Genomic DNA, 25,640 nt, shown 5'->3' on the forward strand with positions numbered 1-25,640 from the left:
TGCACCAGTACTTTGTGTAAAATGCCATCAAAAAGTCAGTTAAGTTTTATTCTTTCTCACCTTTCTTTCTGTCTCCTTTCACTTTTAAAAGGTTGCCATGTTAGAAAAAATATTTTGCCCTCCCGTGCTGTTTATTAATGTGGTAAATAAATAGTTTATGAAAATATTAGGGGTGCAACGATATTCGTATCGATATTGAACCGTTCGATACAGTGCTTTCGGTTCGGTACGCATATGTATCGAACAATACAACATTTGTAATTTATTTTATCAACTTTCCTTCTGACGATGCTGTCTGTGTTGAGCGCTCAGTGAATCTGCGTTCGACTACTCCGCCTAGGGTCGACAGTGCAGCCTAGGCGGAGTAGTCGAACGCAGATTCACTGAGCGCTCAACACAGACAGCATAGTCAGAAGGAAGAGCGCAGGGCAAGCTAGCGAGACAGAAGTTAAGCTCTCCTTACAACATGGACCTCCCCCACCCTCATTCAGATCTGGCGTTTGGAATTATTTTGGTTTTCATGTGACGTATGACCCTGAAGGTAAGCGCGTCATGGACTAAAGTAAAACAGTATGTTGGATGTGCCATGCAATGCTCAATTACATGGTTGGGAGCTAGTGTGTTAGCGCAGTTAGCTCGTTAACGTGTTGGCCGTCTAGCCCCATGCACGGGGCGATCGGCGGTAGCTCGTTAACGGAGATTTGCCGTGTTGTGGCGTTAAGGTCATTTCAACGAGATTAACCTGAAAGCACTAGTGGGAACACAACGAATATGACTGCACATTTACGCCGACATCATCCTAGTGCAAACACAAGTGGAAGCAGACAAAAACAACAAGCATGCATGCTACTAACTTTACCCGAGTCATTTAGACAGCCGTTAGCACAGGATTCTCCTTATGGGGACCTGATATGTTTAATATTGTGGCGAGCTCAGACAAGGAGGAGACGGAGGTGTCATTTGGTCTTGCTTCCCGTGAGCTAGCCAGGGAGCACAGCCGTTTATTGACATCTGCAGAAGAACACTGCCGCTAGCTAACTGCTCAGCGCGGCAACCGCACAGCAACAACAACAACTCACAGGGCGCCCTCTGACCCCGGAAGGACACACCGTCGCAGCGAGAGGGCGTCACCCGTCACTATGGCAACATAAACAAAACATAACTGTACAAACAGAACCCCGAACAGCCCTGACCCGCTACAATATGCTGCTGAGAATATAGCCCAGAAGAAGCGTATAGTATAGCTTTTATTTTGGAAAGAGACATTTCTCTGTAATAAACTCTCTTTTCCAAAGATGAGTGATTCCTCAATCAGATACAGGGCTCGCAAAATCGCTAGCCCGACGTCCCGGAGCTAGCGATTTTTTTAGTCGGGCTACCAAAATCTATCTCTGCCCTGCCCGTCGGGCTATTGTAGGAAGCAAAAATATATGTCAATGCTTTTGCATTCTTTCAGAAATGTAGCTGGGTAATTATGTCATTGGCATCGGTGAGCCACTGTCAATATGTGACATATTGAAATCGCGTTTGAATTTGCGCTTGTTTTTTGCTTTCACTTTGCAATCGCGCAAACTGTGTATAGAGAGCGACAGCACTGATCTGTGAGTGATGATAATTTGCGCACAAATTCCTCTGATATCGTCTTATTAATCATTAGCTTACTATGCAAACATGACAAGTGAAATCTCCCGCAGCTTAAACATGTGAGAGGTTGATTGCGCAGAGAATCGCTGAGCTTATGTGAGTGAGCGTGTAAAAGCATTTCAGTTCTGCTGAGCCAAATAAGACAGGTCAGGGTGAAGAAGTGACAGCCAAAGAAAAGCTTACCACAAAACGGAGAAGTTATGACAAATCAGACTATAAGGCAAAAAGAAAGTGCAGCTTTATGGTTTCATGGACAAAAGAATTTCTGTGGCTGCAATATGATGAGCTATATAACCAGGGCTGCACATAAGTGGTCCGCAGGTGCGCATTCGCTGTCAAAATAAAAAACACGCACAAGGGTTAGGGTTAAATTTAAAAACTGTACTTTTGTGTTAAAATATATATTTATAATTTTAATAAATGACAAATTTAAAAAGGCATGAACATTTTTTTTGTATCGAAAAAATATCGAACTGTGACACCAAAGTATCGAACCGAACCGAACCGTGAATTTTGTGTATCGTTGCACCCCTAGAAAATATCACAAAATCTGTTATTTTTAATATTCAGTAATGGTCATGTCTCACCTCTAGTCTTCTCTGTCTTAATTTCAGGTTTCCACCATGTGTTGTAGATAGTTCAGGAGGTTAACTCGACCAAGCAGTCTTTGGGTTTCGGCCAAGTACTGTTTAGAATACCAGAACAGGGAGGATGGTGTAGGTTTAAGTTTATTAGACTGATACATATGTACCAACAAGACAGTGTACATCACTGTCACAATGACGTTTGTTTTCATTCAAAGGCTTTATGGTTTTTCCTATAATACCTGGTGGGCCGGTCTCTAGTCAAATGCCCGGGCTGATTTTTTGTCCCAGTCCAGCCCTGTTCAATAGTGAGGGGAGGGTGGAGCCTGAGATTGACAGACGGTTTGAGGCAGTATACGGATGGATGGGCAAAGTCGGTGACAGAAAGCAAAGATAAAAAACAGCTTAATGCCACTTCAGAGTGGTTGCCATGGTGATTTTACAGTACCTGTTAACATTCAGGCTCTGGCTGCTGGGCTGGGGTCAGCAGCTCTCAGCTTTACCACACACAAACTGATGTTTGACGTTTTATTTTCTTATTTAAGTGCAGATAGCAGCAGCACCTCGTGATGAACATAACAACATGATTGTAATTAATGTCTTTACTGAATGTAGTACAGTTACTGAAAAATGTTATGTGATTACAGTTACAGTTGCACCTAACGCTGCCGATCTCTTAACGCTGAAACTCCAGAGCCTGCAGTTCCTCTGACGCCCAGCAGAGGCATCAGTGAGTCAGTCCCCATAGACTTCATGTTCAAATCATGTTTGCAGCCTGATAAATGAACTGATTGGTCTCTATGGAGATCATTTCATAACATCAGTATTTTATAACTCACTTAAATTGCACTAAAGCTTAAAGTTTGCATTATTAGGGGCGCGGCCTCTGTGGCTATGCCCTTCGCCTCGTTCATGCAGCCTGTTTAAAGCAGCCGGCTGATGCGATTGGACCGTGTCACAGACCCTCTCAGACGTGCTGCTTTTTCATCGTCTTTCTGCAGTAAATCAGGATTTTGTGCTGCAGACGTTTGTTTGTTCAGGTCTGAATCAGAGAAGAAGAAACGCTGCAGGTTTTTACTGTCTGCCTGAACCACAGAAGAAGAAGAGAAATGAGACATGAGGGGGAGGAGGGCAGCACCTTGCCTCGGGGCGCTTTTGCTGTCCTCCATCTTAACCTCGATGCGTACACAGCAGCATTCACTGATGTCTTCCTTCCAGTTTAAAAGCTTGCTTTTACTTTTATTTTTACATGGCAGCGTTTTTCAGGTTAGGGTTAGACTTTTCAGTGTGTGTGTGCTTGTGTGTGTGTGTGTGCCTGTGTGCAATCGGACAAATGCATTTTCTTTATTCAGACTCAGAATAGAAAGAGAGAAAATACAGACGATGGACGGATGCGAGGATGCTTTAGTCGTTTAAAGATGCTTTTCCTCTGCAGTGGTTACACAACACACACACAAACAGAACAAAGTGAAGCCCCAGCATCGCTTCTCATTTAAGCTCCTCTAACAAAACTCGTCTCACTTTCAGAAGAACTGCAGAAGAATCAAAGAGTTGAATGGTCTTTGAGCTGAAATGTCACTCACAAGCTTTTAAATTTGACCAAATATTCAAAAAAATGTCTCAGAGGTTAGTAGTGATGCTCTGAGTGTGAGAGGAGTAACGATGGAGCAGCAAGCGACGTTTAATGACTCGTAAATTTAAAAAGCATCACTCACAGGTTTACAGCACAGCTTCCACTTTAGGTACGGCTCATTAAAGGAGCTCCATTCAGACCACCTTAAGAGCCTGCTGATCTAACAAATGCAAAGCCTTCATTCCACCTTAAAAGACAAATGGCACATTGGAAACTCTCACTTATTCCACTTTAACTGAGAAGCATCTGCTCATGCTGCCTTAACACATGGCTTCACAGAGAAAACTCTTACCACCTTAAAAGAAAAAAAATGTGTTCACACAGCAGGAATGTAAGTTACTCCATACCGCCTTAAACCCAAACACCATCTGTCTCACCTTAATGGAGATAATACAGCTATAAAATCTCTCTCATATCACCTTAAGTGCCAAAAAACAACCTTGTTCATACCACCTTAATAGATAATAAAAAAAGAAAAATCAGAGTTTGAGGGAAGAAAACTTTATTGAAACTTCAGCTTTTTTGTGTGTCGGCAGGAAGTTGGCGAAGAAGAGGAAGGAAACTCTGAGCTCCAGACAGGAAATGACCCTGATGGTGAACAACTCCCAGCACACCACCATGGTGGACACGCATGTGCACACGCTGAACGGACGCAGTGAGTACATGCACGCGACGCACACAAATGCTATCCCTAATCCTATCTCTGACAAGCGGGTGAGACAAAGACTCGGTGACAGAGTCGCTCACCCACAGGTTGCACAGACGACGCAGACTGATCTGCAAACGCTCCCCGAGTCGAGACGTTTTCTTTCAAAGAAAGATCATTTCGCTGATATTTCATGACGTGATAATCCCGTATCTAAACGATAGCAGTGAGTCGAGGGAGGAGCTCAGGCTGTGGTGTGGTCGGTCATTCCATGACTTCGTGTTCTGACTCGGTTTCCACGGCAACAGTGAAATCCTATGTTTTTGCTGCATGGCTTAGGACGCCGACCAACCTGAAAGAAGACAAGCTCAAACCCAAGCAGGTGGCGTCCTCGTCCTTCCTGCCGTGAGCTGAAGGAGGCGATGTTTTATCGCAGCGTAGCGGCCGTCAGAGGGCAAGGCGGCACCCTTCCCCCCAGGCTCCTCTGCTCGCCGTCTTCCTCTTTATTCTGGAGCACGGCGTGCAGCTGCGAGCGCCTCCCTGTAGGAGACGATTTAAATTAAGCACAGACATCAAACACCACAGGCCCTGAAACCATGTCAGCTTACAGGAGCCTCTGATTTAATTTAACCATGAGAGTCTCAGGCGTGTAGCTGCGGCCGAAAACAAGAAGATCAGTCAAACGTCATCTTTGGATCAGTCAGTAGACGACAACAAGGGAAGAGCTGCTCACAACAAACCAGGCTAACAGACCTCTCCTCCAGCATCATTCTGGTTATTAAGTAAAGCTAAAACTACAAATCAGTGTAACTGAAATAAAAAGTTATGCTCTTTATTGATCTGCTCAAATCTTCCAGACCAAAGATCCAGTGAAGGTTTGAAACTGGACTGTCTGAAACTGAAATCATCTAATACAATCAGAAAAGATTCAAGTGACAATAAAAAATTATAAAAGAAGTGCTGCAAATCTCTAGTAACTCTGACTTTTATTAAAATAGAAACCCAGTGTTCATTAAACAGCTGAGCAACAATTTCAAATCATGGGTCAAACTCCAGGTACAAGTAATTCATAAAGGAGTACTGAGGATTACAGCTTGGTCTCTGCAAACAGTCCTAATGCCCTTCTAACATACTGCTAACATGCTAATGCCGTGCTAAGCTGTTGTTAAACTGCTGCTAATGCAATGCTAAGCTGTTGCTAAACTGCTGCTAATGCGATGCTAACATACTGCTAACCAGCTGCTAACATGCTGCTAATGCCATGCTAACATACTGCTAACGTGCTGCTAATGCCCTGCTAATGCCATGCTAGCATGCTGCTAATGCCATGCTAACATACTGCTAACGTGCTGCTAATGCCCTGCTAATGCCCTGCTAATGTGCTGCTAATGCCATGCTAGCATGCTGCTAATGCCCTGCTAGCATGCTGCTAATGCCATGCTAACGTACTGCTAACATGCTGCTGGTGTGCTGCTAACATAAATGAAGCAATAATTAACCATCGCTGAGACTTTCCTTATGAAGTTGCAGGCAGGGCGATGGGTGAATCAGTGACTGTAAAATGGAAGAAGCAGGAAACTTTAAGGCTGCGTTTCTGTTTCCTCTATGCAGCTGTTTCATCTCCGTCCTCCTTCACCCTGAAGACAAACACCATCAGCACCTCCGTAGCAAACTCCTACTACCCAGGTAAAAACACTGAGATGCCTCCTGTTGACATAAAAACTGCTGTCAATGTTTTCATTTGTAAAAGGAGGCAGACTGTCTCAGACTGTCTCAGATGTGCAGCAGGGACCAGTGTCCACCAGATGCATGAAGATCGATGCTGAACAAGCAAACAGTCACTGCAGGCACTTACTGCACACCAGCAACAGTTCTTTGATGAGTCTCAGAGACACGTCTTCCACTGTCGGCTGTTTTTACACTGCTTCATCTGCATGAGCCTCCACCTAGGGCTGCTCAATTAATTGAATTTTAATCACGATTACGATCTGGGCTTTCAACGATCATTAAAAATGACTGAGCCGATTATTAGCCCCTCCCTCGTGCTTTACTCTCGTGCTGCTCCGTGTGGCAAATCAAGCACACCTCTTTGCATTTTGAACACACATCACAACAATTAAGAGGACCCAAGGGAAGCTCGGAAAGCTAAGCAGAAGTTATTTGGAGAGGAGAGTGACTGCCGTTGGTTGAAAAGAGAGGTAAAAAAAAAAACTTCAGTGGTGTGGAAACATGGATTCGCGGAGTCAGACGTGGATCAAGTAGACATAGTGTGTAAACTTTGCTACGGTGTCATAGCTGCACCACAGAGCAACACTGCAAAGTTCACTAAACATAGATGTTTACATTTTTCATTTATATTTTATATTGCAAACATTTGCACTGTTCAGTATTTGCACACTATTTTATATTATTTTTTAAAGTCATTATTCAATACATTGTTATTGTTAACGCTTTAAATCCCTGTAGAACCGGAACCATGTAAGCTAGCGCAATAATTTGTTTTGCATATGAAACCAGAGGAGTTGTACTTACATCTTATGTCATCAGCTTGTCCTAGGTCACGGTTTCCTTCCACATATAGCTTTGCAAAAATTGCATAAAAAGCGCTTGCAGGAACAAAAACGTAACATTCCAGAAACACGCTTTGCCGATCCGATCAGCTGTTCGTAACACTTCCCACATTGAAAAAGAGTCAACTCGAACTATAGCATGTCCGCCAGTTCCTGTCCGAAACCGGAAGTGACGTCATTTTCGTGGAAAATGTAGTTTTTTACTTGTAGGCCTTAAAAGCCTATACTGGTGTTTTTATAAGTCATGTTTGACTCTATACTTTTCTGAATAGTTTCTGGGATGCTTAGAACTCGAAATGCACTGCTGGAAATAGTTTATTTTGATGCACATGCTGTTTTCTTTGCAAATTTGCATCATAGGATTGTTTTTTCGTTTTTCCTGCAGTGTATATAAAAATTGCTGTATCTCCAAAATAAAACTATGAAGACACTCAAAATAAATTCCCTGTTGTTGTAAACTATTTTTTGCAACTTTTTTGTATTTGAAGTTTTGAGGGATAAGCCTCTTAAATTTCCCCAAGTAGAAATATATGTAAAAAAAAAAAACCAAAAACGATTTTCAATTTTTTTGTAGTTTATTGCACTTTTTTGCAATGAATGTAGTTACTATGGACTTAATGCATACATATTATTAAAATATGGGCTATAACAGTTGTATTGATGTATAGCAACTTGAAATGCTCCCACAAATGGCACTACAACATGTAAAAAAAATAATATAAGCTCTGGCGGACTTGGTTCTATGGTAGGTCTTAAAGGGTTAAATAAATATCGTCAAATAATCGAGATCTCAATTTCAGTGAAAATAATTGTGATTATCATTTTTGCCATAATCGAGCAGCCCTACCTCAACCTGCTGGTTCCTCTCCTTACACCTGTACACAAAAATGCCACACAGATTCTCAGAGGCATTTGGACGACGATCAGTCCCTGTGTGCTAATATTAGCATTCCCCAGACATCCAGCCAACAACACTAACATTTAGATTGACAATAATTCATTACAATAGTGGGGATTCATTACAGTAGATGTCTTTCTCAGCTCAATGTAACTAAATTAAATGATGCAGTTCCTCCACTCTTACCTTCTTCAAAGCCTTGTGCCAACACACTGCAGAACAGCTACCTAACGCTACTCCTACAGATGTGACTCATCTTGTTAATAGTGTTATGGCCTCATTGGGTACAACTCTGGATACTGTAGCTCCTATGAAAAAGAAAACTTCACTCCCTAGTATACCTCAGATAATTCAATTCAATTTTATCTGATAAGCACATAACTCGTAAGCTAAACATGTTCTGAAAAGTTTATCCGAGGCTGGGTCTCAGGGCCAGCAGCCAAAGAAGATAAGGCCAGACCTCGCTCTCCCCAGCCACCTCCTTATCTGGGGAACACAGAAGCCAGCCAAGAGACGCAATCTCTCCAGAGTAGCCTGGGTCTGCCCCGGGGCCTTTTCTCGGTAGCAAAAATCCAGAACACCAGGAGGCGCCGAGGAGGCATCCTAGTCAGATGCCCGAACCACCTTAACTGGCTCCTTTAAATCTAGAGTAGTGGCTCTACTCTGAGCTCCTCCTGGATGGCTGAGCCCATCTCTATCTCTAAGGGAAAGGCCAGCCAACCTCTGGAGAAAGATCATTTCCACTTGCATTAGCGACCTCATTCTTTCAGTCACTACCCAAAGCTTGTTACCATTGGTAAGGGTTGGAACGTAGATCCACCAGAAACACTCGGCTTTTAAGCTTAGCTCTCTCTTTACCATGATGGACTGGTACAGCTCAGTCCTCCCGCTCCCCTCACTCGTGAACAAGAACCTGAGATACTTAAACTCCTCCTCCCTGACCCGGAGCAGGCACTCCACCCTTTTCCAGCTGAGGACCATGGCCTCAGACTTGGAGGTGCTGATTTTCAGTGTGAGCTGGAGGCCACCACCTGATGAAGACAACAGAGCCCCCATCATCTGCAAAAAGCAGTGACGAGATTCTGACTCCACCCGAGTAGAAGTAGTTTGGCTACACCCGGATATTTTGTCAAAAAAAATCGATGACCGAGCTGACAATGTGGACCAAGCTCTTTCTTGTATAAGGACCAAATAGCTCATTGCAGTGGGCCAGACACCCCATACTCCGAAGTGCCTCACAAAGCATACTCAGAGGACTTCTCCAAGTCCACAAAATGCATGTAGACTGTGGGCACACACCCTTAAATACCCTTGATAGGCTAAAGAGTAAACCACATATTTATTCTTTCCCCGGGAGGCTGAAGAGTGTCATCCCCCCCTGCAGATATTAAGGGTGTGTAACTATTGCACAGTACACACTACAGTAGTTAGGAGTTGTACAAAGTAGTTAGGAGTTGTACAAAGATATCCACAGGAAGGAATCATTTCCTGTGTCGTTCAGTGGTGCATTATGGGTAATCTCAGTCTCTCACTGAACATGTGACCCTCAACCTGCTGCCCCAGCATGCAACACTGTAGAGGACAACACTGACCACAGCACCCTCACAGAAAATCCTGAGCATTGTCCGGTAGATGTTGCAGACCTCAACTGCCTCTGAAAACAGAGTCTGGCCCTTCCTTTAGCGTGCACTGGTGTTTTTAACCCAGTCCAGTTAGTGTGTACTCTGAGGTATTTACAGGTCTATCCACCGTCGTCCCTTCCCACCTTATCCAACTTACCACCAAGTTGTAAGTTGCTGCCATTTTCCTTGTGAGTATTTATTACAGGGCGTGTGTAACCCGTTCATGCGTTACGCCCGTCATTGCGTTGTGTTCTGGCGTGAAAGTAAGAGGCAGGAGACAGTACTGGGTCTTTGGCTCTTTACTGCACATCTGCAACACAGAAATATGTGTCTGATCTGTGTGTGTCACGCGACTGCCAGTACACCTCTCCTCCGGCCATGCTGAAAGGAGCTGTGGTCTGCAGCTTCATTAACACTACAATAATATAATAAATCAAATACAACAAATTGTTTTAAAACATTAACTTAAGCTCTCAAAAACAAAAAGCACAAAATAAATAATATGTCACTGAAAAATCATCAAAAACAATTTATAAGAACAATAAACAAAATAATTCAAAAACAAATAAACAGTCAGATAAATACAATTCAATCACCAGGACCCGATATTCTAGTGCTTATAGTTCAAACATTATACTTCAGTACAATTATATTAATAACCGCCATCTAACAGGCAATACAACACTGTACTTATAAAAACAATGAATGAAAGACTGCTTCTCCAAAACATAAGAACATCTCCATACCTGCAACACAGAAATACAGTGGGGCAAAAAAATATTTAGTCAGCCACCGATTGTGCATGTTCCCCCACTTAAAATGATGACAGAGGTCAGTAATTTGCACCAGAGGTACACTTCAACTGTGAGAGACAGAATGTGAAAAAAAAAAAAATCCATGAATTCACATGGTAGGATTTGTAAAGAATTTATTGGTAAATCAGGGTGGAAAATAAGTATTTGGTCACCTCAAACAAGGAAAATCTCTGGCTCACACAGACCTGTAACGTCTTCTGTAAGAAGCTTTTCTGTCCCCCACTCGTTACCTGTATGAATGGCACCTGTTTGAACTCATCATCTGTATAAAAGACACCTGTCCACAGCCTCAAACAGTCAGACTCCAAACTCCGCCATGGCCAAGACCAAAGAGCTTTCGAAGGACACCAGGAAAAGTATTGTAGACCTGCACCAGACTGGGAAGAGTGAATCTACAATAGGCAAGCAGCTTGGTGTGAAAAAATCAACTGTGGGAGCAATCATCAGAAAATGGAAGACATACAAGACCACTGATAATCTCCCTCGATCTGGGGCTCCACGCAAGATCTCATCCCGTGGGGTCAAAATGATCATGAGAACGGTGAGCAAAGATCCCAGAACCACACGGGGGGACCTGGTGAATGACCTGCAGAGAGCTGGGACCAAAGTAACAAAGGTCACCATCAGTAACACACTACAACGGCAGGGAATCAAATCCCGCAGTGCCAGACGTGTTCCGCTGCTGAAGCCAGTGCATGTCCAGGCCCGTCTGAAGTTTGCCAGAGAGCACATGGATGATACAGCAGAGGATTGGGAGAATGTCATGTGGTCAGATGAAACCAAAGTAGAACTTCTTGGTATAAACTCAACTCGTCGTGTTTGGAGGAAGAAGAATACTGAGTTGCATCCCAAGAACACCATACCTACTGTGAAGCATGGGGGTGGAAACATCATGCTATGGGGCTGTTTTTCTGCCAAGGGGACAGGACGACTGATCCGTGTTAAGGACAGAATGAATGGGGCCATGTATCGTGAGATTTTGAGCCAAAACCTCCTTCCATCAGTGAGAACTTTGAAGATGAAACGAGGCTGGGTTCTTCCAACATGACAATGATCCAAAACACACCGCCCGGGCAACAAAGGAGTGGCTCCGTAAGAAGCATTTGAAAGTCCTGGAGTGGCCTAGCCAGTCTCCAGACCTCAACCCCATAGAAAATCTGTGGCGGGAGTTGAAAGTCCGTGTTGCTCGGCGACAGCCCCAAAACATCACTGCTCTCGAGAAGATCTGCATGGAGGAATGGGCCAAAATACCAGCTACTGTGTGTGCAAACCTGGTAAAGACCTATAGTAAACGTTTGACCTCTGTTATTGCCAACAAAGGTTATGTTACAAAGTATTGAGTTGTATTTTTGTTATTGACCAAATACTTTTAAGTGGGGGAACTTGCACAATCGGTGGCTGACTAAATACTTTTTTGCCCCACTGTAAGTGTCTGTTCTGTGTGTGTCACGCGCCTGCCAGTACACCTACCCTGACGAAGGAAAAAAAGAGTGCATGCTGTTAAAAAAAAGACTTCCACGAATACCCTCTCAAGCCGCTAGCGATCAGGCTAACTTAGCATGCTAGCATTTTAGCTGCGTTCTCGGCTAAAACTCATTATAAGTGTATATTAGTGAACTCCGCCCTCCACAAAACTTATCCCGAATGAGTCTCTTAATGACAAACAAAAACGCGGCGGTTCGGCTGTATTCACATTGCAGCTTGGGATCTGAACAAACTTTAATTAGCTGAGAGCAATGTGGCAGTGACTTACCTCCGGCCATGCTGAAAGGAGCTGTGACCGGGACACACATGCACGCGCCTACGTCACCACGCACCGTGCACACACGAACGCACACAGACTCAGATCACACAGGTAGGAGATTGAGATGCAAAAATGACATATTTAATCCAAAAAAAAATGTGTTTTGGGTGAAATTCACAAGTATTTAACACATATGTTACACGTGCTGCGGGGAAAAGCCTGTTCTGACGTTTGAGTCTAAGGTTTATTTGGAGCACCGTGAACTCTCTCCACACTCTGTCATGTCATTCTTGAAAGAGAGGTTTGCCGTGTTCGAGTCTGTAGTGGGGCCTCGTTAGTGCCATCATTTGCATAGTACAGTTTTCTGGTCCATGTCAGTCAGACTGTTCATAACCAAACCATGTCCATGCAACAGAGGTGACCACTCCTTTAAGGTCCTCCATTTGTTTGGACTGCTCCTTCTGTTTGAGCAAACTGGTTCTGCCTCGTCTTCACTGACCATGCTGGGATTTTCTCTGCCTGCATCCACCAAAGTGGATTTTGCGACACCACGAAACAAACGATTATATACGATTATAATATAAAACGATTTTAATTTCATCATCTGATATATTTCGTCATATCGCAAAGCCCTACATCTCAGCCTCTCTCTTCGCTCGAGTGTCCAGGACATGTGGTTGTAGATCTGATGATATGATTACATAATCGATCATCAGCCTGCGTTGAGGTGAGCTGGACTATATCTAGCTGGTGCATCTCAATCTCATTCACTAGCTCAGGTCCTTTCCCACCAGAGAGGTGATGTTCCACGTCCCAGTTGCCATCCTCAGGAGCATTGATTGGTCTGGCTAGGCCGCTTGGCCAGCACCAAGTACATACTGCACCCAACCCCTACAACCCCTCCTATGCGTGGTGGGCCTAAAGGGGGATGGGCCCATGTCCCCCCTCGGGGCTGCGCCCAGCGAGGGCCCATGAGCTAAGGGCTGGCCACCAGGCACTGTGTCTTGGGCAGACTCTCCAGGTCTGCCTCCAGGCGGGGCCCTGGTAACACGCAAGAGTCTTCTGAATGGCTCTTTGTCTGTGCCATGGTAGACTCTACCAGTGGGCAAAAGCCCCCCAGCAACATAGCCCACAGGATCCCTGGGACACACAAACCCCCTCCACCATGATAAGGTAGAAATTTACATATTTCTTCAATCTAGCTTCAATCTAGCATTTCCACTTTAAATTAGATCAATCTATCTTTATTAATTCCATTCAGGATATGTCCTTCAATGTGCATACCAAACAACATCTCTAAAATTAGAAATATCCTGTCTCAGAGTGACGCTGAAAAACTAGTTCACGCATTTATTACTTCCAGGCTGGACGACTGTAATTCATTATTATCAGGAAGTCCTAAAAGCTCCCTGAAAAACCTTCAGTTAATCCAAAATGCTGCAGCAAGAGTCCTGACAGGGACTAGAAAGAGAGAGCAGATTTCTCCTGTTTTGGCTTCCTGTTAAATCCAGAATTCAAAATCCTGCTCCTCACATACAAGGTCTTAAATAATCAGGCCCCATCTTATCTTAATGACCTTGTAGTACCATATCACCCTATTAGAGCACTTCGCTCTCGCTCTGCAGGCCTACTTGTTGTTCCTAGAGTATTTAAAAGTAGAATGGGAGGCAGAGCCTTCAGTTTTCAGGCCCCTCTTCTGTGGAACCAGCTTCCAGTTTGGATTCAGGAGACAGACACTATCTCTACTTTTAAGATTAGGCTTCAAACTTAGGCTTCGAACCTTGTGGCTCATTCACCTGAAGCCCAGTACTCACCAGACATTTAGCTGCCATTTAAATAGTTAACATTCATCCAGCAGTCAGCCAACATCCAGCTGATGCATTTCAACCATTTAGTCAACATTAACTATACTCTCAACCAACATTCATCTACCACGAGCCTAATATTCACCTGACAGCTGGTGTTCGCACATCAGTTAGCCAAAATTGAGCCGATGTTTTGCCTGCAGACATGTAGCGAGCTGACTGGTCTTCTTCTTCTTTTCTCTTCTTCTTTTGTCCTGTCTGTCCATCTGTCTGTATGCTGCTGTGTCCTGATGGCAGATCCCTTCGTACCGACAGCCATTCTGGGTGAGACACCTTTCCTCTGTTTCTTCGATAGGCCAGATGTGCACAGGTAGACAGACAGGAAAGGGGCAGTCAGATGGTAGGAAGTGGACAGAGCTGAGGCCTAGAATAGAGAGACAGGTGAGAGGAGACGAGAGACAGAAGGACAGATATTCTGACTTCCATCCATCCCTGCTTGCTTCTCGTTCGGCTGCTTTTGGTTCTTTCCTCCTTTTGGAATCTTGTTTTTGTTATCTTGTTCCTTCATCTTTTACAAGTACAATTTTGTTTCAGATCATAACGTTCTCATTTATACTCTTCTTTCTGTCAATTTGTATGTTTTTTAGTTTAATTGATTAAAATAGAATTTTTATTTGCCTTTATATTAAATTAACATTTATTTTATTATTATTTTCCTTTCATAATGGATTAAATTTGTGCATTTATCTGTTTTGGTTTTGTTGTTTTTGAAACTTGATGGTGGGCTTCACTCCATCCCCGCATCCACAACATTCCTGCGTGTTGTGTTGACGTCACGTCTGTCTGTGACTTCCAACCTCTGCATGGGCACAACACGCCACGTGGACTGGGGGGAGGAAAACCAAAAGTTTATATTAATAAACTGATTACTTATTAATATATTATTATATGTGATGTGAACATTTACCCAGAGTCTGGCTGCAGCTGAGAAGAATCCTAATCCTTGGCTTCATTTTTATCAGTTATTTAAAATATTAGAGGCGTGGCAAGTGACAGATTTATTCAGTCTCAATTATATCATTGATAATCACTCATGCTATCAAGAATAACTAAACACAAATGCAATTACCACACCTCATGAGCACACGTTTTCTGTGGACGATCCATATCTTTGAGGACTTTCGCTTCTTCAGCTCTTCGGTGTTTTTAGTCTGAAAATATTGATACGCATGTTGTAGGCACGTCATTATTTCAGATCACAGAAATGAAAGCAGCCGAGCTCGGCTCACAGACCTTGTATACTTTATTCTTCCTCAGATTTAACCTGAGATTTGCTTGGCTCTTGGGAAACAAACGGTGGCTGTTTTACTGTAAACACTTTCCCAGGTGTATCTGGTAGTTAAAGAACACATGGAATACATATTCTCCAGCTCTGTTTGGGACATGTTGTGGGAACCTGTCAGAGAGTCTTTCTGTCCTTGAGCAGTGATTAGGGCTGTGGTCAAATTAAATCGATAGTATCTCTAAAGGATTTTGACTAGAAACAGGTGACGTTCTACCCAAACGCAGTGTTAGGGACAGGAACATCTACATGGGGAACAGTGGACCCGGCTCCAAGTTTCAGTGAAACTTCTGCACTTGATTCAGCTAAGCGTCCACAGAATAGAAGGCTATTAGTAAGCACTGTTTCATAAATTCCCCTTTTCTCCTCTCTCCTCAGGCTAGCTAATCGGTCTTCAGGCAAGGGATGCTGACGTTAGCCAAGGCTACCAGTCCTGCACTCAGGGTACAGTTAGCAAGGGTAGCTAGGTTACCCTAAATGCTAGCTGCTACCAATGCAAATAGAACTACTTCTAGCTGTTTGTTTGATTCATGCTGGCTGTTTGTTAGCAGAAGGTTAGCTTAAGAACAGGCTAAAGCTAAATTTGTTGCCTAAACTCTGTCTCCTCTGTCTTCTTCTTCTTTTCCATCTTTCTCTTTGTAAAGTGCCCATTAATGGTAAGTGGTTAAATTTGGGGCTAAAGGGTGGGCTCATGTTGGGGAGGGGTGTCTGTCACCACTGAGCATGGAGCCACACCCACCACCGCTGTGACATCATCAGTTAGCGTGGCAATGATGCATTTTTTTACCGTCTGTGAGATTGTGACGCTACAACCCCCAGCTCCTCCCACCATGTAACCTTGAATCAATCAGCTTCTAGCTCTGCATCTCTTTATCTGATTGGTTCCCTTTTTTGTCATAGTGGTTGTTTTGTCCATTCAGTCACAACTCGCCACCTCCATTACATCACCCATCTTCTCGGCCTCACCATACCTGATTGGGCTTTAAATGACAGAGAGTTCCTGATTGGTCAGTCAGCCCCCAGACTAGCCAATAAAAACAGAGTTAGAGAGTATAGTGGAAGGTATGTCAGCCAAGTCTTTGCTGAAATGTTCACATCAGAGTCCTGGACGTTTCTGATTAGAAACCAGTTTACCAAAAAGGTTTGTTCATTTCCAGGACTCTGAACTTTCCTCTTTTCACACCGCAGCTCCAAGAACCTGGACCACCTCTAGACCAGTACTCAGACCATGCTGTACTGGATCTGAACCAGTACTCAGACCATGATGTACTGGATCCAGAACAGTACTTGATATTACAATTAACTGCAATGAACTATTGAAGAACTTGACATGGCAGCAGTGTGAAAAGAAACCAGCAACAATCACCATCCTCTCTCTAGTCATGTGATCTGATGTCATGTGATCTGTGTGTGTCATTCATTAGTGTTGCTGTTGGCTCCTTGGACAGATCAGTGGCATACTGAAGGAAAGTACAGACTCTGGACAGACTTTGTATGACTTCACTCTTTCAGGCCGTCCGTCAAATTCAGGCTCGATGAAATTGAAGCACCAAGTTCACTCTTTTACTGTTTAACCCGGGCATTAGATTGGTGGCTGCCCACTGCTTCAATGAGTGAATGGGTTAAATGCAGAGAGGACTTTCCACACAGGGATCAATAAAGTATACGTTATTATTATTATTATTATTATTAACCAACACCTGAGCAGTTTTGTAATCTGAGGTTGTTTGTGTTACATCATGGCTTCACCCTGTAGTCTTCTAACAGTCCTGGTGGCTGGTTAAGATGTTTCTGCTGTGTTTAGTACATGAGGCTGAAAGAACAACAAGGAAAACATCTTCACCGTTTCTAACATTCAGGGAAAAAATGGACCAACACGAAAAGTGAAAACAGTCCTTCTGTTCAATGTTGCTTCTATTTAATCCAGTAAAGAAAAACTAAAACCAGTAAGTAACCAACTCATACCAATACATGATCTAACAGAACCAGTCTTTCCACTGATAATACACAGAGTCCAGGTTTCAGTGGCTGGATGTGTTCTGTAAGTCCGAGTTTTCACTGAGACTTGTTAGAGCAGCAGCTGAAGGTTAGAAGGTTTGACCAAACAAATTAAAGCGGTCTGTGCTTCATGAGGTCAGGACGCTGCGATTGATTGGCTGTAAACACAGAATCCCATTGGTTTGCCTGCTGACGATAAAGTTACTGATGAAAAACACAGAGACAGCGTGACTGTGAAAGGAAGTCTGCAGTTTCTGCTTCACTACAAGTTTTAAAAATCTATCAGCATTTTAGGATTACCTACCTCATATGCTAAGAAAGTTCTGAACTTGGATCAGTGGAAGCCAGGCTGCTTCTCTCAACTGTCAGATCAACAGTTCACATTTTTGCTGCAGATACTGTGATGTCCATTTCCCTGTGGTACAGAAGAGTCACTCTTATCTTCGCCTCATATCTTCTCCTGTTCAGCTCGATGTCAGCTTGTGAGCAGGAACTTTAATCCTTCTGGTTCATTTAAACTTTATATGCCACTCTGTAGCATTGATGGATTTAATGAGCAGATTCAATAGCAGATCTGTAAATGTGATCGCTGACCTTTGAAGGAATTTAGAAGATTTTTTAAAGGTATTTAAGTGAACATACAAAGTCTGTCCAAAATTAAGCTAAGCTTTAATCAGAACAATTCAAATGTAACCGATACAGAACTGAAAGTGAAATTTATCAAGTTCCATAATAAGAAACATTAGAACTGGAGCTAATGTCCTGGTTCTGCCTGGGTCGGTCTGGTCCATCCCAGCTTCATATTTTTAAATGTGTCTGTGCAGCCTAAATCTGATCTGTCCACCCTCTCCCACCTCTCCTTCTATCCTCCCTCCAGATGACAGCCACACTATGACCAGTGAAACCAGTAGCCTGGTCCAGTCCCACTACAAGCAGCGGGACTCTGAAAGGGAGGCGCTGCCGTATCAGACAGGACAGCTGCACCCGGCCATCCGAGTGGCCGACCTGCTGCAGCACATCACCCAGATGAAATGTGCTGAGGGCTATGGTTTCAAGGAGGAATATGAGGTGAGGACAACACTCTGAGTTTCCTCTTCAGTTTGACAGTAAAAACACTTTTATCCAATCCACAGCTGTGGGGGAGGGGTCAGACAGAGGCAGGTGTGAATACTGACAAAAGTCGACATAAAAAAAAGTGTTTGTTTACAAAGTGAAGCCCACAGTCCTGCACGCCTCCATCAGGACCCACACCTAGACCCCACACCTTCAGTTACACCCACACCATCAATAAGGCCAACACCATCAGAAAGATCAGGACCTGAGCTAGTGAATCTGAGCTAGGGCTGAGCTTGTTTTTTCAGCACAAAGAAACGGAGAAACACCACGACTCTCCGTCAGCCTCCACCTTCATTCGGTGGCAGTGTGTCTCAATGTCTGCTTCCATCATGGTTTCACTGAGCTGTGAAGTGCTTTTTCAATTCTAGTGGAAACATTCATCATGTTGGTTTGTCAGAATTTGTAGCTTCAAAGAAAAGTTCCAAACACTTCCACTAAAGATCCACAGCACCAGTAAGACTCACACCATCAATTAGACCCACACCCCCAGTGAGACCATCAGTAAGACCCACAACGCAAGTGAGACCCACACCACCAGTGAGACCACCATTAAGACCCACACCACCAGTGAGACCACCATTAAGACCCACACCATCAATTAGACCCACACCATCAGTTAGACCCACATCACCAGTAAGACCACCATTAAGACCCACACCACCAGTAAGACCAAAACCATCAATTAGACCCACACTACCAGTAAGACCCACACCATCAATTAGACCCACATCACCAGTAAGACCACCATTAAGACCCACACCATCAGTTAGACCCACACCACCAGTAAGACCACCATTAAGACCCACAACGCAAGTGAGACCCACACCACCAGTGAGACCATCAGTTAGACCCACACCACCAGTGAGACCACCATTAAGACCCACACCATCAGTTAGACCCACACCACCAGTAAGACCACCATTAAGACCCACAACGCAAGTGAGACCCACACCACCAGTGAGACCATCAGTTAGACCCACACCACCAGTGAGACCACCATTAAGACCCACACCATCAATTAGACCCACACCATCAGTTAGACCCACATCACCAGTAAGACCACCATTAAGACCCACACCACCAGTAAGACCACCATTAAGACCCACACCATCAATTAGACCCACACCATCAGTTAGACCCACACCACCAGTAAGACCACCATTAAGACCCACACCATCAGTTAGACCCACACCACCAGTAAGACCACCATTAAGACCCACACCATCAGTAAGACCCACACCACCAGTAAGACCCACACCATCAATTAGACCCACACCACCAGTGAAGCCATCAGTAAGACCCACACCACCAGTAAGACCACCATTAAGACTCACACCATCAATTAGACCCACACCACCAGTGAGACCACCAGTAAGACCCACACCATCATTTAGACCCACACCACCAGCTGGGTTCTATCCTCCTGAGCTAACCCACAGTCACTTTGAGCAGTGACACTATATTTGGCTCCAGATTTTCTGCAGGCATCTCTGTGACAGTTGTTCTGTCTTTTGTCACATTAGATTCTAAAACATGATTTCACTGTTGTTCATTATTGCTTTATTAGCCTTTAGAACCGACCAATCAGAAGAGTGTGATTAAACATGAAGGAGCAGAGTCAGTTCCATAAAATGCTACTAACTAAAGAATCTCTCTAAACAATTAATCATTTATATCAAAAGTCTATTAATCTGTGAGCAGGCGGGTTAGTGAGTAATGAGGAGCATGAGGGCTGCGAGAGCAGGAGGAGGAGGAGCAATAACCAGGAGACGAAGACAGTAAATAAAATAAATAAATAATGTTCACTAACAGCACCAGTTTGGGACTTTCTGTTGTGAGCTGTGTGTGTGTGTGTGTGTGTGTGTGTGTGTGTGTGTGTGTGTGTGTGTGCGCGCGCGCACTACACATGTTTACCCATTTTCATCATGAGAAAAACTTACTAATGGATGTTACTTACCTGAACCCCCCCCCACACACACACAACCACACACATACAGACACACACACACACATACATTATAGATCTTCCCTCCAGCTAATGGGCCAAAACAGGGAATGGCTTGTGTGTGTGTGTGTGTGTGTGTGTGTGTGTGTGTGTGTGTGTGTGTGTGTGTGTGTGTGTGTGTGTGTGTTCAGTTCTGGTTGCCTGCTAGCGGGCTGCCCTCAGGGCTAATCCATTATACATCCTGAGTACACACACACACACACACATAGACACAACACGCACACACAGGGAATGTTTTCACCCTCCATTTGCAGAAAGTTAGCAGTGAGGAGTTCTTCCAGTGTTTCTGTCTCACTCTCCGTCCATCCGTCTGTTCAGTGATGGCAGCCTCTCAAAAACATGAATCAGCCCAGTTTTTTTCCACAAGTGAGTCCAGTCTGGGTCCAACCTGTGTCCAGTCTGGGTCCAGTTTGAGTCCAGTCTGGGTCCAGCCTGTGTCCAGTTTGTGTCCAGTTTGAGTTCAGTCTGGGTCCAACCTGTGTCCAGTCTGGGTCCAGTTTGAGTCCAGTCTGGGTCCAACCTGTGTCCAGTTTGTGTCCAGTTTGAGTCCAGTCTGGTTCCAGCCTGAGTCCAGTTTGAGTCCAGCTTGAGTCCAGTCTGGTTCCAGCCTGAGTCCAGTCTGGGTCCAGCCTGAGTCCAGTTTGTGTCCAGTTTGAGTCCAGTCTGGTTCCAGCCTGAGTCCAGCCTGTGTCCAGTCTGGGTCCAGCCTGTGTCCAGTTTGTGTCCAGTTTGAGTCCAGTCTGGTTCCAGCTTGAGTCCAGTCTGGGTCCAACCTGTGTCCAGTCTGGGTCCAGTTTGAGTCCAGTCTGGGTCCAGCCTGTGTCCAGTTTGTGTCCAGTCTGAGTCCAGTCTGGTTCCAGCCTGAGTCCAGTCTGGGTCCAGTTTGAGTCCAGCTTGAGAATTCTGAGTAAAACCAAAGTTACTTTCCCTAGTAACTAGTTACTCCGAAAGTAACGAGTAACTTGAAGTAACTGAGTTACTTTTGATAGAAGTAACTAGTAATGTAACTAAGTTACTAATTTAAACTAACTTACCCAACACTCCCCATAATGCACCAATGAACAACACAGGAAATGATTCTTTCCTGTGGATATCTCTGTACAACTCCTCCACCTAATGCACAGTATACAGTGTAACAGTTGCACCCTTTTGCACACACTCAGTAAAATAACGAATGACAACGTTTTACAGAGTAAAATGTCAATCACATTTATTTAATCCCACTAATAATCTTGATATTTATAGTTGAGCTATTTGTATACATTAGAGCTATTTATTATAATTCAATTGAATTCAATTCAGTTTTATTTATATTGCGTCAAATAACACAGCAGTCACCTCAAGGTGCTCTATATTGTACAGTAGATCCTACAATAATAGATACAGAGAAAAACCCAACAATCATATGACCCCCTATGAGCAGCACTTTGGCCACAGTGGGAAGGAAAAACTCCCTTTTAACAGGAAGAAACCTCCGGCAGAACCAGGCTCAGGGAGGGGCGGGGCCATCTGCTGTGATTGGTTGGGGTGAGAGGAGGAAAACAGGATAAAGACATGCTGTGGAAGAGAGACAGAGGCCCTTTCTCAATTCTCAAGTACGCGAGCACGGACTCGCGATTTGTACAATTGGAACACCAGCGTACTTGATGATGTCACAGGTCCGGAGTTTTTACTGCCGTCCCCTCTTAATTTAACTGCGAGTAATATGTTATGAAGCTTTAATCACAGCCAAACCGGTTTACTCAGGAACAAATAAAACACTGAAATAAACCTGAGTACACACACACACACACACATAGACACAACACGCACACACAGGGAATGTTTTCACCCTCCATTTGCAGAAAGTTAGCAGTGAGGAGTTCTTCCAGTGTTTCTGTCTCACTCTCCGTCCATCCGTCTGTTCAGTGATGGCAGCCTCTCAAAAACATGAATCAGCCCAGTTTTTTTCCACAAGTGAGTCCAGTCTGGGTCCAACCTGTGTCCAGTCTGGGTCCAGTTTGAGTCCAGTCTGGGTCCAGCCTGTGTCCAGTTTGTGTCCAGTTTGAGTCCAGTCTGGTTCCAGCCTGAGTCCAGTCTGGGTCCAGTTTGAGTCCAGCTTGAGTCCAGTCTGGTTCCAGCCTGAGTCCAGTCTGGGTCCAGCCTGAGTCCAGTTTGTGTCCAGTTTGAGTCCAGTCTGGTTCCAGCCTGAGTCCAGCCTGTGTCCAGTCTGGGTCCAGCCTGTGTCCAGTTTGTGTCCAGTTTGAGTCCAGTCTGGTTCCAGCTTGAGTCCAGTCTGGGTCCAACCTGTGTCCAGTCTGGGTCCAGTTTGAGTCCAGTCTGGGTCCAGCCTGTGTCCAGTTTGTGTCCAGTTTGAGTCCAGTCTGGTTCCAGCCTGAGTCCAGTCTGGGTCCAGTTTGAGTCCAGCTTGAGTCCAGTCTGGGTCTAACCTGTGTCCAGTCTGGGTCCAGTTTGAGTCCAGTCTGGGTCCAGCCTGTGTCCAGTTTGTGTCCAGTTTGAGTCCAGTCTGGTTCCAGCTTGTGTCCAGTCTGGGTCCAGTTTGAGTCCAGTCTGGGTCCAGCCTGTGTCCAGTTTGTGTCCAGTTTGAGTCCAGTCTGGTTCCAGCCTGAGTCCAGTCTGGGTCCAGTTTGAGTCCAGCTTGAGTCCAGTCTGGGTCCAGCCTGAGTCCAGTTTGTGTCCAGTTTGAGTCCAGTCTGGTTCCAGCCTGAGTCCAGTCTGGGTCCAGTTTGAGTCCAGCCTGAGTCCAGTCTGGGTCCAGCCTGAGTCCAGTTTGTGTCCAGTTTGAGTCCAGTCTGGTTCCAGCCTGAGTCCAGCCTGTGTCCAGTCTGGGTCCAGCCTGTGTCCAGTTTGAGTCCAGCTTGAGTCCAGTCTGGTTCCAGCTTGAGTCCAGTCTGGGTCCAGCCTGTGTCCAGTTTGTGTCCAGTTTGAGTCCAGTCTGGTTCCAGCCTGAGTCCAGTCTGGGTCCAGTCTGGGTCCAGCCTGTGTCCAGTTTGAGTCCAGTCTAGTTCCAGCTTGATTCCAGTCTGGGTCCAGCTTGTGTCCAGTCTAGGTCCAGCCTGGGTCCAGTTTGAGTCCAGTCTGAGTCCAGTCTCATTCCAGCTTGATTCCAGTCTGGGTTTCAGAGCAGATTTTGTGGTTTAACCTAGGTTTGATTGTAGTATTGATGCAGTAATCAGTTCACGTGAGCTCATGACTGAATCCCAGCTGTCCAGCTGAGCGCCCCACTCATGACTGTTATCTCCCTCCATGCTTCTCCTTTACTAATTAATGTGATCGGACAGCTTAACGAGGTAAGACGTCTTCTTGGTTTTCAGATTCTTACTGTCCTGTGTTCTTGTCGACTAGATTAGAGACAATATGGCAGTAACGCACACACATTAGCACAGTAGCTGAGTGTGAGCTCAGACTCACCCCTGTCAGTCTCTGTGGTAACCATCCTTGTAAACCACGAGTGGAAACCTGCTATGCTTCTCTGATCGTCTGCTTTAGTACAAAAAGATGTAGTTTCACACAGTTTTTTATCTTTACTGGCTTCATTTATATCCTCAGAGATTAAACGATTAAACAAGAGAAATTCAATGTCAAGCTAAAGAGATGTAGGTTTTAGCTAAAGCTTATATAACACAGACCCTGATCCAAAACAGAGAGATCATTGCATAAGAAAAATTAATCAAATTCTTTAAGCTATGATTGAAACACAGGAAGTTTAACCCCCTGACAAAGACCCTTCACACTGGTCCTAACCTAAACTCCAACTTCCTTTACATTTGGATTTATTATCCATATTTGAACAAATTCTGAACGTCAAGTGGGAATTGACCATTATAAGCTTTGTATGTCATTTGAATTAGGTTATAATCTACTAAATGTTTGAGTTTCAGCATATTTAGTTGAATCAGGAATGGATTTGTGACTCAGGTCTGTTTGTTACCATTCATATGGCTTTTTCTTTTTTTGTAATAAAACCATTGAGTTGATGTTTGTCGGGTGTTTCCCACCTCTGCATAAAACAATAAGTGAATAATGTTAAAGGCATGGAGATTGTTGCCAAAGTCTTTGACTTTGTACAAAATAAATAGATTTAGACTTTTCAGCTTTGGCAAAATGCAAACTGTACATAAATTATCTAAATAACTCCCAAGAATTTAGTTTCATGTCAGTTTTGAATCCATTGTCATTTTTCTGTGGTTATTTTAGCAAGCAGTTTCCAAATATTATTCATTTTGTTTTTCCAACATGAACAGAGCAGATCAACCATTTCCTGTTTCCAGAAGCAGCTTGAAAATTCCCACAACAAAAAAGTCATCAGCAAATAAACAACACTTAGAAATGTAAACCATAGATATATCATGTAAACAACATTGATCCAAAAATATTCCTGATATGCATGACTGCGCATTCGTCAACCTGCATGCAGCCTGTTTCAGTTTCTCCTACTTTTTCTCTATTTTTTATTTTACTTAGTATTAGTGTTATTTTGTTTTAATAGCTTTCTCTCAAACATGTGGGTCGAGCAAGTCTTTGTTCTCCTTGTTGTGGAACTGTTAGTTTCATTGAGGAATGGGATTGCAGCAGCTACACCACACGCTTTGATTACTCCAGAGATCAGCTGATCGCTCTGATGCCTGCCGGCTTGTTGGCCAGACCCATGGACGTACCAACTGTAATGGAGGTGGTCAGAGGAGGCCTTAGCAGAACTACAGGGCTGTTTTGAGATGACCGATGAGGAGACACTCTTTGAGCCTCACTGACTACATAACTTTTTGCACCTACTCCATTATTCCAGCTCAGACTGAGAAGGATCCAGGTGTTGCTGAAGGACAAGATCAGAGAGGCTAAGGACAATTACATGACGAAGCTGGAGTGGAAACTTCACCAGAACAGAATGAGCGAGGTGTGGAATGGCATGAAGACCATCACTGGATTCTGGACCAGCTCCGACCCATAGTCAGACCACATCAGGATCTCCTTCATTTTGCCTACCGGCCCCGCCTTTGAGCTGAGGACGGCATCATCTACCTGCTCAATCGTGTCTACGCCCATCTGGACTAGCCGGCAAGCGCTGTGAGGGTCATGTTTTTTTAACTTTTCCAGTACTTTCAGCACCATCAGGCCGACCATCCTGGGAGATGACAGCGATGCAGGTGGATGCTTCTCTGGTGTCCTGGATTGTTGAATACCTGACAAGAAGACCACAATATGTGCGTCTTCCACATTG

The 25,640-nt window shown here is 44.2% G+C and overlaps 1 protein-coding gene across 9 annotated transcripts in view; it reads left to right on the forward strand.

Annotated features, from left to right (window-relative positions):
• LOC308386160 (receptor-type tyrosine-protein phosphatase mu-like) overlaps positions 1–25,640 on the forward strand; it is a 222,655-nt gene that overhangs the window by 148,999 nt on the left and 48,016 nt on the right. For 3 of the 9 annotated variants that reach the window (XM_080865487.1, XM_080865489.1, XM_080865491.1), the window contains 4 exons: positions 4,398–4,516; positions 6,119–6,193; positions 14,259–14,285; positions 18,179–18,369. In XM_080865487.1, coding sequence (XP_080721613.1) covers positions 4,398–4,516; positions 6,119–6,193; positions 14,259–14,285; positions 18,179–18,369 — 412 coding nt within the window. The remainder of the gene's footprint in view (positions 1–4,397; positions 4,517–6,118; positions 6,194–14,258; positions 14,286–18,178; positions 18,370–25,640) is intronic. The other 6 variants (XM_080865488.1, XM_080865494.1, XM_080865495.1 and 3 more) reach the window with 3 other exon arrangements.

This window comes from Rhamphochromis sp. 'chilingali' (assembly GCF_963969265.1).
Source record: "Rhamphochromis sp. 'chilingali' genome assembly, chromosome: 18".
Lineage (NCBI taxonomy): Eukaryota > Metazoa > Chordata > Actinopteri > Cichliformes > Cichlidae > Rhamphochromis > Rhamphochromis sp. 'chilingali'.